This window comes from Alosa sapidissima, chromosome 19, assembly GCF_018492685.1.
Source record: "Alosa sapidissima isolate fAloSap1 chromosome 19, fAloSap1.pri, whole genome shotgun sequence".
Lineage (NCBI taxonomy): Eukaryota > Metazoa > Chordata > Actinopteri > Clupeiformes > Clupeidae > Alosa > Alosa sapidissima.
In genome coordinates this window covers 9,003,569-9,021,258 of record NC_055975.1, presented here as the reverse complement: position 1 = coordinate 9,021,258, position 17,690 = coordinate 9,003,569, and the positions used below count along the sequence as shown (strand labels likewise).

General features: G+C 40.7%; 2 protein-coding genes across 5 annotated transcripts in view; one reads left to right on the top strand and one right to left on the bottom strand.

Moving 5' to 3' along the window:
* Positions 1 to 17,690, bottom strand: part of vps39 (VPS39 subunit of HOPS complex) — a 42,906-nt gene that overhangs the window by 8,880 nt on the left and 16,336 nt on the right. For both annotated transcript variants that reach the window (XM_042071291.1, XM_042071292.1), the window contains exons 15-18: positions 4,207 to 4,293; positions 1,377 to 1,450; positions 863 to 1,079; positions 557 to 685 (exon numbers count right to left, since the gene is read on the bottom strand). In XM_042071291.1, coding sequence (XP_041927225.1) covers positions 557 to 685; positions 863 to 1,079; positions 1,377 to 1,450; positions 4,207 to 4,293 — 507 coding nt within the window. The remainder of the gene's footprint in view (positions 1 to 556; positions 686 to 862; positions 1,080 to 1,376; positions 1,451 to 4,206; positions 4,294 to 17,690) is intronic.
* LOC121692584 (fibrous sheath-interacting protein 2-like) lies at positions 6,953 to 17,438 on the top strand. 3 transcript variants are annotated; one of them, XM_042071288.1, is made up of 10 exons: positions 7,019 to 7,036; positions 7,466 to 7,576; positions 8,980 to 9,141; positions 13,065 to 13,145; positions 13,237 to 13,376; positions 13,542 to 13,620; positions 13,770 to 13,886; positions 13,969 to 14,116; positions 15,383 to 15,474; positions 15,597 to 17,438. In XM_042071288.1, the coding sequence occupies exons 2-10, from the start codon at positions 7,493 to 7,495 to the stop codon at positions 17,427 to 17,429; spliced, it is 2,736 nt and encodes a 911-aa protein (XP_041927222.1). In that variant the 5' UTR covers positions 7,019 to 7,036; positions 7,466 to 7,492; the 3' UTR covers positions 17,430 to 17,438. The 3 variants fall into 3 exon arrangements, with proteins under 3 accessions (XP_041927224.1, XP_041927222.1, XP_041927223.1); XM_042071290.1 differs by lacking the exons at positions 15,383 to 15,474; positions 15,597 to 17,438 and having other exon boundaries at positions 6,953 to 7,036; positions 13,969 to 14,477; XM_042071289.1 differs by lacking the exons at positions 7,019 to 7,036; positions 8,980 to 9,141.

Sequence of the window (17,690 nt, the reverse complement as noted above, 5' to 3'; positions counted from 1 at the left end):
AGAATATTTCTTTCTTCCATAATTAATTGAATATATTTGTTTACTATTTTTAATTATTTTATTATTTTTATTTATATTTATTGGGGGGGGGGGGGGGGGTGCTTTGTTTAATCAACTGGGACCTGAGTACTACATTTCGCTTCTACATGAAAATGTGGGAATGACAATAAAGCTTCTTGAATGACACATGACTCTTCCCTGTGGCCAGGGCAGGGATTTCACCATGATCATGTTGTTCCTCTTTCTGGCCTAATAATAAAATATCGGCGATTCCCAGAGTACCACTAGAGAGAGTCCGTACCACAGTTTGAGAACCACTGATTAGCAAATTACACTCGTAGAGTATGATGTATGATATGGCACAGTGATGTTGATGATTTACATGTTTCATACTATAGTATGTAGTCCACCACCAGGCTTTTATTTGTAAGGTCTCTAAGTTAATGTGACCTCTCTGTCCATCATTCACAGCCAAAAGTAAACACTAGATAAGCGTGTGAAACTCATTAACAATGGATCTCTGCACTGAGCTACTTGGGGGCCACCCATGACTCACCATCAAAAGGAAAGTCGCTGATGAGTCGTGCAGGCTCATAGTTGCAGGAAATCTCCAGGAAGTCGAGCAGCTTGTTTCTAAACTCCCCGAGCTGGCCTTCCTCCATTCCTGCTGCTACCGCAGACACTCCTACACACCAGAGGCAGGGGCAAGAGAGAGATGAGAACAGAGGATAGAGGATGAGAGCGAGAGAGCGAGAGAGAGAGAGAGATCAACAGAAATCAGCAGAGTTAAGAGGTGAGACAATCGGATGAATATTGATAAAAAGGTTCAGGTTCAAGTGTTGAATCTCCTTGGAGCTCTTACCCTCAGGCAGAGAGTTGAGGTACTCCTTCATGAGAGCCTGCACGCGGTCCAGGTATAGCAGGATGAGCACGTTGTGGAACTCGGGGCCTGTCTCCTCCCACACGTGGATGATGTGCTCCAGGTAGGGCACGGCCAGCTCCTTGAAGCCCTCTTTCAGGAAGTTGAGCACTTTGTCTCTGGGCAGTGCCTCCACCTCTGGAAGGTCCTCAGTGAAGATCTGACCCAAGAGCACATGCATGGACAAGTGAGACATGTGTACACATGTACTACAGCTGTAATTTTGCAGTTAATCTACTGGAGTGATGGTAAAACTAATGAATAAGAACAAAAGGTATTGCGATCATAACTTCACGACAGTGAAATTCAATCATAAGATATAAAGTTGGGGCTTATATTCTTAAAATAGGAAAACCTCCTGGTAAAATGGAAAATTAGTAGTATATTATGCTTTTGTGATTCTCTCTGCTCTTTGTAGCTCATATCATCACCATGTTCAATGATCTCATTCTTTTACCTTTAGGCCATCCTCGGGGCAGGTTTTCAACACCCAAGGAGAGAACTCAAAAATGATGCCAATGTTTTCCACCCCTGAAGAAATACACAGTAAAAAATAATTAGGTCAGGCTCATGTGCGGCGTTTTGGGATGAATAAGAAATGCGAGTCTGTTTGTGATGGCTGTGCATATGTGCTCATTGTTGAGGCTGCTGCATCCAAGTTGGCAATGTCATACAGCTTAGAGGCACTACTGCTTTCAAAAAACGTTCCCCTTGATCCTTTGCCCAGTGGATCCAGACCCAGATTCATTATACGATATAAGCACTACGAATATTAAACTGTTGTAACAGGCAGGCGACAGGCATGCAGGCCCAAACACTATCTAAAGCCCCTGCTCAACTTGACTTTCATAATGCCTCTGGAGGGCCAGAGAAAATAAGGAATGCTCGGATTAAATTTGTATTAAAACTTTTAATAATAGCCAGGCTCACAATTACTGCTGTATACCCACGTGTCAGTGAAGTTTCCTCTAGCTCTAAGCCATACCAAACATAGCTATCCACAACACAAGAGAGCGTATTAGTAGGCTATGCCCTTCCAATTCTGATTCTGTGACAGAATCATTTTAACAGCAAACCATCTGCTTGAATTATTAGAGCATGTCTTATGTGCTGGCTTGTTAAGTGGAAATCGTCAATGGCATCACCTAGATCAGTGGTTCTCAAATGGGGGTACGCAGTACCCCTGGGGGTACGTGAAGGCACTCCAGGGGGTACGTGAGATTTTAACTCTTAGAACCAAATTGACGCAAAGTGTGTCAAAAAACACACTCTTTCTTCTCTGTTCCATTGCTCCGCAACTGTTCATCGCAGCGAGATGAATCTGTTATTGCGTGACAGAGCAGAAGTGGGGCTTTCCAACGAGGCCCACGCACTTGTCTGTACGTTAAAGTATGTAAATAAAAAACAAAATCATGAAATTAAATTAAATTGCATCATATTTACAGTCTATACTTCTCTGCGGTCACCTGCGCACCCATTACTCTCGTTTGAATTACTCGCGAACCCGTGAACGCATAGATATGGCAAGCATATCAGATGAAAGAGGAAACACAGGGCTATCCATTGGTACCATGTATATCGATCCTTCTGGCTTATGAAAACAGACGAAGTGACTACAAAATAATAGCGTCATGTACAAAAACCAACACTGCACACCCATTACTCTCCTTTGAATTACTCGCGGACCTGTGATCGCATAGATATGCCACGCATGTCAGATGAAAAAGGAGACACAGCGCTATCATTTGATACCAAGTACATCCTTCTGGGTTATAAAACAGACGAAGTGTTTATAATCCAACGCTATTGTGTGTTTCTATATGGCAAAGAATGTTCATAATCCGGTTTTTAGATCCTAGCAAATTCCTGCATGGCATCCAATTCAAGGCTCACATTGCATCCTAATTTGTTCGACAAAGAAACACCTTTTTTGCCTTTACTTTGTTCATGGCAATGCAGTAAAAAGTTGTAGAGAATCATAGGTGCAGACACTATAGGCACAGGCTAACACGTAAACTCGGGTCAAGTCAGGTCAGATCAGTTGTCACAGATATGGAGCGCAGAAAGGTCATTTTTAATCACTAAATAAAAAAATGGCATTTATTTCTGTAAGGCGCACACCACATATGTCTGTAAATTGCTCAGCCCCAGAGAATCCCTCCACCATGGCAATGATATTGCCAGATTCAGGACAGTCTGCACACACATGAAATGCATGTAGATTCATATGTGCTTGCTGTGGTGAGATACATGTCAAAATATAAGAATTTTTATAATAAGCTTTTTATATTTTAATTCTTTAAAAATCTAAATAAAATCAATGCTAGTACTAATACATGAAACAAATAAAATACACATATATTTAAAAAGTAGAATCCATGCAAAAATACTTTACAATTATTTAATAAATATTTCAGGAAAATATAAGTTCATAAAATTAATTTTATATTTCAGTAGGCTATTCAATTTCATTATCCTAAAAACCCAGAGACCCCCTCATACCAGGATTTTTCGACCCGACCTGTCACATGCCACCCGCCATCACCTGTCAATCACTGTCAAAACTTAAACGATGGAGTCGTGTTTGAAGCATAATTCTTGTGCGCTGGTTAGGGGGTACTTGGCTGAAAAAATATTTCACAGGGGGTACATCACTGAAAAAAGGTTGAGAACCATGGACCTAGATTGTTTTTAGTACTGAAAAAACTCTGAAAATCTGCTGGAAGACACTTTTGACTACTGTAGCCCCATTATTCAAACGTTCCAAATACCGGTCTGGATATTTACTAATATAATAATAATAATAATAATAATAATAATAATAATAATAACTTCCTGTTCTCCTTAATAAAATGGTGATACCAATGCTGATTTGGTGCAATATTGGTACCATAGTGTTTCTATATTATAATTATTTATACACTGTAGGGGAGGTTATAATATTTAGGTAAGCTAATACCAAGAAACACTGAGCCAACAACAACAACCTATTCCACAGCATTTAATAGCCATTCAAACAAAATGCCCACACTGGGGAAATAAATAGGCTGAGTGAACGCAGGTCTGAACGCAGAGTTGGCAGAAACGAGGGAGGAACGGAGAGAACTCAAGGTCGTCTGTGTTTATTTGTGGGATACACAGCGTGCTTGTGCGCGGTGTAAACAAACATGACCAGAGGCAGGAGGAAGTGTGAGTCTATGTGTGTGTGTGTGTGTGTGTGTGTGTGTGTGTGTGTGTGTGTGTGTGTGTGTGTGTGTGTATCTAAAAAGCATCTGTGCAGATCTCACCCAGTCTCTGTAGGTACTGGACTGTCCTCTCGTGGCCCTTGAGTGGCGAGTTGGCCTTGGTAGACTGGTCCAGCAGGACCTGCAGGGCTGCAGCGGAGAGGATGTTGATGAAGGCAAGAAGAAAAAACAGAAAGAGAGATAACAGAGTGAGTGGTCAGAGCAAAGGACAGTTGGGTGTTAGAGCTGAACATGGGAACGAGAGGAATCTGGATGACCCCTGTGATGTAATATAAAACGCGGTACTGAGTCAGAGCTTTGTCTTGGCAGCGCCGCTAGTAATCAATGGGCCTACAAGGAGAAAAAACAGCAAGTGCATAAGGCAATGGAGGACATTGGAGCGAGAGAGAGAGAGAGAGAGGGGGGGGGGGGGGGGGTCATCCACAGCTGCCTACTCCGAGGAGCATGACATCACCCTGGCAGCTGAAGATTACTGAGTAAAACCACTTGCTGTGGACAAGAGCAGGCCGGGCGGAAGCCACAGCCATGAACACCTGGAGCCCAACACTCTGCTGCTTACGGACCAGAGGGCCACCGTGTGTCAGGACCTGAAAGCAGCTTATTAGCTTTTTCTAAAACGGATAGTTCCGGTCCTTAATTATGATCGGCTGAACTGCGTTCAATGCCATTGTATAATCCAGCACAACCCCACACGCTGACTGCATTTCGTTATTGCGCTACCACAACTTGATACAAAAGTCAGAGTTGCTGCATCTCAACGTTGCATGGCAACCATTCTGATAGAGGAAATACATTTCTTGGTGGAAGAATGATTATCTATGAATAAATCGTTACATTTCTCGCTGTGCCTTTTTTTAATGAAATCTTGTAGTGTAGTAACCATTTTAGAAAAGCAATAAGCCACTTGAGAAAGAGAGAGCACTGGGCAACTCATTCCACCAACATGGAACCACTGAGGAAAAGAGTCTTGAATTTGACCTACTGTAGCGTTTATGGCTGGTCGACACAAATGACGCTCCCAGTTGCATAGGGACCCAACAGAACCACAACTCGGGAACACCATCATGGTGCTGGACCCCCAGCTGCCAAGAGCACTGTGACCACTTGGTCATGATATTGGAGTCTTTCTAGGGACATACGGAAGAGTTTGGACTGCAGTGGTCAGGGTCTAAGACAGGATCATACGCCCGACCTGTAGCTTGCCTCTCCGCTCTCTCCGCCATACAGACATGGATGCGGTCAGCTAGGGTGACCAGACGTCCCGAAAAATTCGGGACAGTCCCGATATCCAAGCAGTTGTCCCGAATCCCGAATCCTGCCCTAATTGTCCCGAAAATTATACTCAATCAGAATACTGAGTAGTTATTTTCTTATAAACATTAAAAACTATCCGTAGAGAGGTTGAGTCGACTGCATGCAGCCCCCGACGGCAGCTAAGTGTCTGGATGCAGCCCGGCTACTTTGTTTCTTTTTCTTTTTTCTATAATTAGGCGCGAATATGCACTGATTTCGCAACGCCGAGGACATTGAATGTGCAGGCAGCGCAGCAGGCAGAGCCAGCCTGTGTGCAAAAAAATTACGTCGGAAGTTCGGCCTAATGTCCATGTCGTTTTAACATAATCTACTTAATCTAACAATTATTTTGTATTCTTAGTTAATGACCCATAATTTTGGCAAGGCTTGTTATTAGCGTTATCCTGAAATGTCTGATTTGCACTGTTACGCAGTCATTGTTTTTTTTTTTTTTTTTTTTTCCCACAATGACATTTTGAGTTCATGATTTCTCTGTGGTATTTTGAGGCAGACTTGATGTTTGAATAAAAATGTGTTTTGGTACAGGTTTGAAAATTCGCTGTAAGCCTGCTCCTACGTGTTTCCTTCGAGAAAGCAGAAGATCGGCACTGCCAGAGCAGTAGAGAAAAACACTTCCGTATAAACGGAACAGTTAGGCTAATGAAGAAAATATGGTTCTGGTTACTGTCAAGGTCTAATTTACTAAATATATGTTTATTCAATCAATTAACGTTACGTCTTGTTATTTTCGATAGCCCACATTCAATAGCCCCCCTGGCAGTTTGTCCATTTTGAAATAGTTTGATAACTAAAGAGATAGACAGTCTTCTTTGTCCTTGTTTAGCCTTCATCTGTTTAGGGCCGTGCCAGGCCATTTAGCCTAGCCTAATTAAGCAATAAGCCTGGAGAGGCCGTATCTTACACTGATTTTTAAAACAGCTGCTAGACTAATAGACGTTGTTAGGCAAGCGCTAGCAGCTTAACCACAACTAGTCAACCATCGGGGAAAAAACGTTTGATAATCATGAGGTAGCCTAGGTAGTGCTAACAACACGTTATGAGCAAGTGTTTCAAAGATCTGTGCAGAGCTCAGATTACAGAGCTGCTTATTTTTGTATTCTTGTTGCAGCGATCAGCGTGCGTGATTGTAGTTAGAAGCTACTGTAGTTCTAGCGATAGATCTGCTTTCTTTCATGTAAACGTTCAGACACACAAACAACATGTTTTGTCAATGTAGAGTTGCGACAATGGGTTTTCAAAATTCGTTAAGGTCACGTGGTTCATGTAAACTTCAAAAAGATCCTGGAAGTGACCTTTATTTGGCTCTGGTTTTGTTACTTTGAAACATAACTACCAGAGAGGGTTAAAGCGGAGCTAGTAATCAAGGATCTTTGATAACTACGGCTCTAGCCTTTAAGATTCTAGAACACTTTTTGTAACCTAGCAACATATTAGCAACAGTAGTTATGGATGTCTGACGTCATCAACAGTGTCCCATTGTGATGTAATGGTGCCACACTATTAAATTATTGCTGCAGAGATTGATCATTCTATCGGTGCTGATTCAGCAAGGAGTATGGTAGGCAACCTTTTTGTATTTTGCGAACATGGCATCCAAGACAGATATGACTAACATGGTTTTATTAGATCTGCCGTGGGCCTAGATATTACATTATACGCTAATTCATATTTTTATTTAGGCTAGATTATGTGTAAACATTTATGGTTATGGTGCTTAGCAGACACTTCTATCCAAAGTGACTTACAATGGAATCAATAAACATAAAATTAACAGTTTATAGTGTAGTATAGTCATGGCCTAATTTAAGCTCATAAGATCTCCAGTCAGAGATGTTTTGCAGTTATTCAGTGCACAAATCTGTCAAATAAGTAGGTTAAAAGTCCAGGCAGCTTATCTTAAACTGAAATACCTTGGTCCATTCCATTTATCTGCAGCCATACCATAATGGCAAGACAAATAAATTGATTTGTTGTTTGGTTATTATAGGGACGCAGTTAACAATCCCTGTTGCCAATGTGGAGGAATTCCGCCATGGCAGAACCCTCTACCCGGCCAGAGGCCAGTGGGACATTCACTCGGCGTAAACTGGGTGAAACGGTAGGTTTGGGGTACTAATTTTCTTTATTGTTACTTTTATTGTTACACAGGAAAGGGTCTTCATCAAAAGGTCTAAGGGGTTTCCCACAGTCATTGAAAACTTGGAAAAGTCATGGAATTGTAAAATCCCATCTAGGTCTGGAGTAACAGAATTCAGTAGCCTAAATTCATGAAATTCCATTTATATTTAGACATACAAGGGACATAGGTAGGAGGTAGCGTGCCGGTTGCTATGGCGATTGCCAGGTTGACATTATGATAGTGGTAGCTAGGGTGTTGCTAAAGTAGAAGTGCTGGTTGCTATGGTAATCATGTTAGTTGCTATTGATGTGGCTAACTTGACATTATGGTAGTGGTTGCTAGGTGAGTTGAGATTGTTGCTAGGGTGTTGCTAGAGTAGTCATAGTGGTTGATATGATAGATGCTTTGGTAATCATGTTTGTTCCTATGGCGATTGCTATGTTGACATTATAGTAGTGGCTGCTAGGGTAATTGAGATGGTTGCTAGGGTGTTGCTAGAGTAGACATGGTGGTTCCTATGTTAAATAAAGTGGTTGCTAGGCTGGTTGCTATGGTAATTATGTTAGTTGCTATGAATGTTGCTAGTTTGATATTATGGTAGTGGTTGCTAGGGTAGTTGAGATGATTGCTAGGGTGTTGCTAGATTAGACATGGTGGTTCCTATGCTAAATAAAGTGGTTGCTAGGCTGGTTGCTATGATAATTATGTTAGTTTCTATGGATGTTGCCAGCTTGACATTATGGGAGTGTTGCTAGGGTAATTATTTACACATTTATTAATTTGGGAGGCACTTTTATCCAAGGTGACTTTCAGCAATATAATAACATTTAAGATACGGAGCTATAGCAATACAATAACATTTAAGCTACAGTGTAGAGGAGACCATAGCTAGGAAATACCACTGCATCTGTCAATACCAGTTATGGTGGTTACTATGCTAAATAAAATGGTTCCTATGATAATCATGTTGGTTGCTAGTGGTTCCTAGGATGTTGCTAGGGTATTTTAAAAAAATCTCCTTCACAAAGTTTGAGGCAAAGCTTTGAATGTTTTCAAGGTGTGATGGTGATACATCTGGTGGGAGAGAAAGCATATTTTATCCAATCTCGTTGTCCGTAGCTGACACTTTTATCCAGAGAGCAGTGGCAGCTGGGAATTGAACCCATATCGTTTCTGTCTACTGCTTGCTAGACCAGCTCCTTAGCCACTATGCTGCCACAGCCCTTGGGGCGTAAAGTAAACAGTTATGTACTTATAGGTTGTGAATGGTTATGGAAAGGTTTTGAAATTTTGTCAGTGAAAATGGGTGGGATCCCTGTTTGAATGCTGTGTCTGATAATCTGTTAACATAAATGTATATAAATATTTGTTTTATTCCATAGCTTTATCTGCGATCGTGGGATTTCTATCTCCGAGATCCCAATTGCCATTTAATGAAGCCAACATATCACAGTTTACACGATCCCCACCTTAATCAGCATCTTCACCGCAAGCATATCCACAATAATCTCAAGGACAGAAACTTGATTACTGGTGATGATATGGTATGGTCTCTATTGATTTCCCCAATTTAATTTCATTTTATTGTGAAGTCTTACAATAGTCGTTTTAACACTGAGTAATATGGCGCCTTTTTGTGCACCTTTATGGCGAAACGCTGGATGTTGTTAGACACAATGTTGTTAGACGGAATGGCTGGTTGAACTGGCCCGGCAATTTTACCACCAACGAGGGTAGACATAAAGGCGAAACATTTCATTCCGTCACGACTGTAAATGCGTCAAGGTTGGAATGGGGGAATCTGGGCAGAAGTTTTGATGACACTACATATGTCCAACCCCCCACAGGAGATTTAAAGTCTGACTGATCAAAAGCAGCAATAGTAGAGACAGCACATTACAACAATCTTTAAGTCCACAAAGATTCAAGTCAAGCTGCTAGAGTTGACTGTAGGTCGGAATGCAATCGGTTGCCATATAGGCTATCCTAAAATCCAGAATGAACTCCTTGTGCATCTGTCCTAGCAAGCTTTAACATCATCACATTATAACTACTGTTAGCCACAGAACACATAACATCTAGAAGCTGGACATTAGCGAACATAGCTTACTGTCACTGTTTAACAAACAAACTACCATGCTATGCAGCCAAACAGCTAAATGTAATGACAGTGAACTCTTACCATTGTGGTCTACAAGTTATCCACTTATCCATAGTTAGTCCACTGTTATTTCTGTCATACATTCTTCTCGCTATGAGCTAGTTAGAGATAGAGATAGCCTGGACATATTTTATCACACAGGTCTGACTAAATTCAACATTCTCTCCAGAAACACTTTGCCTACAGTATATAGCCTATGGACCTGGCAAACCAAAACTTGCAATAGCAGGCTTTACCCTTACAAACTGTCATGGTATAATACCGTATTTTCCGGACTATAAAGTTGCTCCAGAGTATAAGTCGCATTAGTCAAAAAATGCCTCATGAACAGGAAAAAAACATATATAAGTCGCATTGGACTATAAATATTTAGAAATGTATTTCACAAAATCCAAAACCAAAAACAGAGACTATGTAACTGGATTATTGAGGCCAAAAAGATTAATCTTAATGAAGACGAAGAAGGAGTGACAGTGAAGGCAGCCAAGAAAAGAGCCGGATAGGCCTAATTGTAAAGCAAAAGATTCACTGAAAAAAAATGACAAAATATCTCTAAAATGTGGAGAATACAATGCAATCTATTGGGCAATGTGGAGTCACAAGCTGGCAGCAGATTAAATGCTCAAGAGAGAGAGAAAAAGATGGTTTTAAAAATATGTGACCGAAGCAAGCCAGGCATAGATCTATAGGCCCGAAGGTAATTGTAAAGCAATTTACAAAAGATTCACTGAACAAAAATGCTGATATGGTACACGAAAATTTAGCTAAAAATGTGGAGAATGCAATGCAATCAAGCATTTTGGGCGATGTGGAGTGACAAGCCGGCAGCAGATTAAATGCCCACGAGAGCACAGACCGGTTTTAATAAGACGTGCAGACCAAAGCTGCATCAAGCAGGTGATATTTAGAATTTTTTTTCACAAAATCCAAGACCAAGAACAGACAGATGTAACTGGACACAGAGGCCAAAAATATTGACAATTCTACAGGGAATGTTAATGAAAACGAAGGAGTGAATAGTGGCAAGAGGCAAGCCGAAGGCTGCTGACGAGTGCCCACACTAATTGTGAAGCAACTTACAAAAGATTCACTGAACAAAAATGCTGATGTGGCATGAAAATTTAGCTAAAAATGTGGAGAATGCAATACAATAAAGCATTTTGGACGATATATTGGCACAAGCTGGCAGCAGAACAATTGCTCGAGAGATAAAAATATGCGCATTTAAAACCAGGGCCTAAATTTCAGCGCGAGATTGCGGGTATTGCGCATAAGTTATTAAGTATTGAGCATAATAATAAAAGTCCCACAACTCCATCATAATGAGAGAAATTCCCACACATGTTACAGCGCTGTCTGATAAGTTAATCTAATAATGGAGCGGCCTGAATGCGGGACTATTGACTGGACGGACCAACTCTGACTTCAATTGAACCCCATGCAGAGACACACGCGCATGGACCACTTTGCGAGTGCCTCTTTCTCTCCCTCTCTCATCGCTGAAGTCAAATTATAGCCTAGAAGCTGCTTCTACATCAACCGCAATCGACAGGAAAGGAAAACAAACGTTTAGCGATCAGGAACCGTCAGGAATTTTGTAAACACAGAAGCATGACAGCCTATGACGTGAGAAAACATGGATGTGTTCCCCATTTGAGGAACGTTATAATCGATTGCGGACGTGAACAGACAGATACAGACACGAAGCGCATAGTAGGCCTCACTTTCTAGTGTGCGTATTCAGTACGTGAAAGATAATTAGTAGCAAAACAGCGATCAAATATTAGCCTACATGGCAGTAAGTGTTGTTTTCAAATGTTTTCATGCATGTCTAGATAACAGGTGAGGAATGTTTAGGAGACAGACTATCGTAAATCTTCAAATTATGGCTGGGGTCTTTTTTATTTAGGCTGCGCAAAGCACAGCACCTTTATTTGGGGCATGGCTTACTGTTTGATTATATTGCTAAATATCGGGACTGATGACCACTGAAATCTGTGGGGTATTTGATGGTTTACTATTGAGTTTCATGTATGAAAGCACCCTCTTTAATTTATTCATGGAACATGTGTGCTGAAATGGAAACCTTATTCGGCCTAAATTTAGTTATTTTTTGTAATTATTCATGATTTACTTTTTTATAAAATTCGTAGGCTGATGCCTGGCAGCAACAATTGTGTTTAAATGTAGGTTACTGCTTCAGCCTCTGGCAAGCTCAGAAGGGGGCGGCATGCAACCGGTAGCTTGAGAGCAACTTGTTGGAGACTCATGGTGTAAGACAATGACTTTTCATTGGCAACAATATTAAACCAACCAACAATATAAAATATTAAGAAGAGCTCTTTTATTCAGTGTTAAATTGAAACAAAATTATTACTGGCTTTTATTTGTCCGAATCTGAGGCCCAAACAGAATCCTGGCCATAATTTGAGGATTTAGGTATACACATGTGTTTCAGGCATAGCGCAACCACTAATCTCTGACTGAAAGTGCACAGAACTTGTGCATTTGAGAGCGCTCTCTCGCGGCTAGATAGTAATGTTTCATGTAGGGTTCATGTCAGTTAATATGAATTAACATTTAAAAACATGTTCAATTATATATTTTTTCATATATAAGTCGCACCTGACTATAATTCGCAGGGCCAGCCAAACTATGAAAAAAGTGTGACTTATAGTCTGGAAAATACGGTACTCAGTTTCTGGCATCCAAAAGAAAAGCATTTGTAGATGAATGGCCAACATAACTTAACTGTAGGATCTGACTCATCTTCAGGGAACAGCAACGTTAGGCCTACTCTCATTCACTAACCCGACCCAGAATTTTATTTTCCTACATTCATTTGATTAACAGGCTAGCCTACATGGCAATTGAGCACATTGAAGAGGCTTTCTGTTCATTGTATCACATTTTATTTTCAGTTGTCAAAAGTTATGGGGGTAAAATTAGTGATGGCAAAATCCCCAGCTATGAATGTCAAAGCTATGTGAAAATCATGCATAGTTCATTCCCATGTGTTACTCCTCACGCCCAATGTTGGACATCATGCTTCATTTTGCTATTTGGTCCTGTCTCCTGAACATGCCTGCTTGTGTGTAAACACTCACGGTACTAAGTACCAGGCCGGCAATGTTTTGCCTCGTTTTTAGACACAAGATGCGGCATAAAGACGCCTCCTCTCTCTGTGAATATTACGCAATCTCTATCCAAAAACGACTATTAACTAATGATGCATATTACTTTAATTGCCATATTATTGGAATATATTTACATATTAATCTGTTTTGCCTAATCGTATACCTGTAGGTAGTATGTTCTCGCAAGGAATACAGTATGTACTGGGATTATGTGGATGATGTCAAGAATGACATTAAAAACAAACAACAGGTACCTATCAATTCATTGTGTTTGTTTTTTCACATAATGTACGTGTTTAATTACAGTTACAGCAAACACTTAATTATTATTCCATTCATAGCGAGAAAGACAGAAAAAGTTTCTTGAGCTGGAAGAGCAGGGTCTAATTTCAGACAGCGTGACTGGGGAAGATATCAGAACCTTCATACGATCGAGTGAGCTCCCAAGGCATGATAAATCACAGCAGCAGCATGGACTGGAGTAAGGAAAATATATACTATAAATAAGGACTGTTAAATGATGCCTATATGAACTACAAGGATAATGCCATTTTAAGAAGCAGAAACTGTATTTTTGACCTACTATTAATGCAAATTCTGAATTACTCATATTGAAATGAAATTAAATCAACATGTAAATTCAAAGGCAAACAAAAAAATCCACAAAGAGGACAATCAAAGAGAAGGATGGACTCCTGAATGGAAGACAACTTCCGAGCATAACGGTAGGAACAGCTTCAAATTTTCTTGAAGAAATATAATCTGACGAGAGCATATTTTGCGGTGGTTTTACTGTATTTTCTTAATAGCCTAATAAAAAAATATTTGATATTTTTCATAATAAATCGATCGATTTTTTTTTCACAAATGACAGACACCGCAGACATCTGCACCAGATAGAACACGGCTACACCTCATTGAAAATGAAATAAAACATGAGTTGAACAGGAAGAGATACATGAGAGACATCCAGGAGAAAAGGAGCCAAAGGGTGAGATAGTTAGACATTATATGTAAAGTAATGTGTTGTTCCAGCCATGTCCTACAATCCCTAATATTTTGTCTTTTTACAGGAAAAAAGTATCTTCGAACACAGGGCTGCAGCACAGCAGGCAGAAGTGGATACGTTGACGAAAACCCTAAGGGAGTTGGAGAATATGAGGGTACACACTAAGGTTCAAACAAAACTTCTCAATCAAGTTTTGGGTAACTCAACCTCAGGTAAGCGCCATAAAATATTTACATTGGGGGCCACTCCGAGTGAAATCAAGCAGATGCTGTGAAAAACCAGAGGCCAGAAGGGGGCTTAGTACATTCATCTGAGAAGTGTGTGAATGGACACATCAGTACACCCTGATTTTCTCTTGCTTCTTTTGATTTGCTCTTGCTTCTTGTGATCTTCTCTTGCTTCTTTTGATTTTCTCTAACTGGAAGAAACCTCTCTGACAGATTTTTCCATATGGACCCTTTCAAGAGAGTTCCATTATCAGCATCATAGTTGGCCCCACAAGACTTCCTTTTTAACATTCCATATGTTATCTTAATGCAGAGGAAGTAGATTGGGGCCTAAATAGAACGTTCAAGCATTGTTTTTGTTTACCTTGTTGAAAGGGTCTATAGAAATGAGGATTATGTGTGGTGACCTGAGGTCTTTTGTACAATTCTAAGAGGCCTCCATGGTGCTGCTATGTGTGTAAATTCATAAACACCAGTAGCCAATATGATACATAATCATATTGGCTACTGGTGGTCAGAGACCTACTACTACTATGGCCGTTCATGTTGCATGCGACGAACTGCTTCCGGTTTTGAGCGTCTCTCTTCCAGGAAGGACTTGTAGGCCTCCTCAGTGGCTCTGCAGCCGTTGGTCAGAGACCATTTATCAGAGAAAATGCTATTTTCTGGTTTTCTTTTTGACATGACATGTTTTTTTTTTCTAAAGCAAGTTCACGGTCCTTTAATTTTTTAAGGCTTTAAAATCCAGTCTTGGTGATAATACATAGTGCCCCGAAAAAGCTTTTCATTTTAAAACAATTAGAGATAATTGAATCTAGACTGTGAGTAAATTGTATTGAACTCTCAAGCACTCTGAATGGGGGGGGACAGGACGGCTTTTGACAGGACGGCTGCCTTCTGGTCTTGTAAATTTTCAATGGTCTTGGCATTCAGACCAGATCATTTGGCTCTAGGTTTGTCACTGAGGGAATCCCTGTCATTGTGTTGCTGCCACCACTTTTGAACCATAATGTGTCATTATAACCAGAGCTTCTCCAGCCTCTTGAAGGGCTTGAGAAAGATATTGGCATTCCGGATTTGCCCATGCCAATTAAATCTGAACATTTCTTTCTAATGCTCATATTTTTTAAGGAGGGTTTAATGTAATTTATTGCTCTCTAATGAAATAGTAAAGTTGTGTTTGTGGACTGAGGTGGCACTGCTACCCAAAAGCATTGTCACTGAATTGTGAATTATTTCATATTTTTGTAGTAAAATCAGCACAGAAAATTACCGTGCCGAGGAGGCCCACACTCCAACACCTTGCTCCTTTACCAGCCAGGGGACATGACATAACTAACCAGGTAGAGTAAGCAGATACTTTTCATATGCATAATACCCTGATAATACCATATGTCCTATCCTTTTACTGACCTCCAAATGAATGATGGTAGTTAATACCTTTATTTCGTTTTTTGTATGGCAGATATCTTCATCAGTCACCAAATTGCTGCCCCCATCGGTTGACACACCATATCGAGAATTGCCTTGTCTCGGCAAAGTGAAGCTGCCGACTAACCAACTTGATCCCGAGGCTAACAAGAAGGCTAGAATTACTCAGGCTCTGCTGGACCACTTAAGTAGTGAATCTTTTAAGATGCAAATTGCAGAGTGCATCCGGAATGACACTATGCTGACAAATTCTGAACTTCGTCCTCATAGGGCAACCAGAGTGCTGAGGGGCAAGTTGGCTACTGACATATTACTGTGCCTTTTTCGCACAGTCAGGCCTTCCAAACTCTTTGTTGAGTCCTCTGAACACCAGAACCAATCTGATACCTCACCTGTGAAACAACTTCACCCTTATGTGACTGAAATCATTAACAGCGTCCTTCAGGAGATCAGAGTCAAAGTTCTTGAAAAACTCAATTTTGCTTCTTTAGGAGATTCTCAAATGATATCTCCTCAAACCTCTGAGAGAGCACTGAATGGGTTAAGGCTTGTTCTACAGAATCTTGAGACAGATTTAATGGAAACCATCAGCCTTGTTGAAGCTATAGCTGCAGACATATATGAACAAGCTCCAAGAACTGAGGCTCCTGTTAAGGAATCAGGGACTGGAACGCTTACATATCAAGTTGAAGCTATTTCAGATGATCTTATCAGAATTGCACTTGAAAGTATTGCTTGCAGTCCTTGCAATCCATCAAGTGACGAGGCAAGAACCTCAAAGTTGCAAATTCATGGTCAAAGTGGCAACACTTCTGATTCGGAATCATACTGTTCAGAAAAAGATTCCATGAATTATGGCACATCACAGGAGTCAACTTTAAATGTATCTTTGAGTTTTGCAAAGTCCCCAGCTGTTCACAGCCAGGTCGAGCCCAAGACTGAGGCTATTAATGCTTCCATTGTGAAGAAAGAGAATATTGCATGGGAGGCAATGGACCAAAGACGGCCATTTGAGGTTGCAAACAAAACCAAAAACATTGAGGCAAAGATTTCTGATGATATTTATCCACCGACAATGGCAAGTGCTAGTAGTAATCTCTCTAGTTCTTCCTACTCCTCTTGCAGTGTGGCTGTTTTCCAGTCTGTAGAATGTGGGTCAGTCTCCTTACAGGAATCTGAAGTCTCTACACCAGAGAGCTCTTCAGATGAGCTTGAGATGCTGGCAGGTGCCAGTAGCGCTACTTCTGTTGCTTTACCCTCTCCCACTGGTGTGGCAACTTTCAAGACTGTAGAGTGTGGGCCAATTTCCTTTAAAACAGTTGAAACCTCAATATTGGAGGCCCCTTTAGTTGAGGTTGAGATGCCGGCAGGTACCAGTTGTACTCCCTTGGGAAGCCTGGAAAAGTCTGCTGGCAGATCATCAATAGACCAAAATAACCACGATTGGAACATGAAAGATAATGCCATGTGTTCACTGCCCAAAGACACCACTGTTGCATCACAGATTTCAAAAGAAGTGAGTGTTCGGTCATCAAGCATGATTAGTCAGCCCCTTGCAGTTCAGCGTTCTCAAACAGAAGAAATTCAATTGAGTCTGCCCAGTGTTTCTCTTGATTCAACGACCTCAGACCAAGTGTCTGTTGGAAACGGAGTGTATACTGCCAACAGAAGTCAGTCTTTACCCAGCTTTTTTCCAGCAATTGCCGATGAAGTAATGCAATATCTTACGTCACTAACATGTAAGGAGAGGATAACTCAAGCAGTGAAGAATGAACTCAAATGTTCTTTTTCTGGAAATGACCTTCCATCATCATTAAATCTGAATGTGGGGCCTGAGGAAAGGAGAGCTATGAGGAACATGTTTTAAAAAGTATCCAAAGAACTAAGTAATTTACGGTCAAGCGAACGTATTCTTTCTCTTTGGCCGGATGAGACAACAGGGCCCTCCTCTGACCACAATGCTGTTCTCAGTCAAGTCAATGCAGTTACATTACAACTAATTGACACAGTGTTCAGTGAAGTCAAGGAACAACTTGCCACTGAAATAAAGCAGGAATCTCCAAAGAGGGGAGTGTCTCCACTGGGCTGTCAGACAGCAATAAAAGCTATATGCTTGTCATTAGAGGAT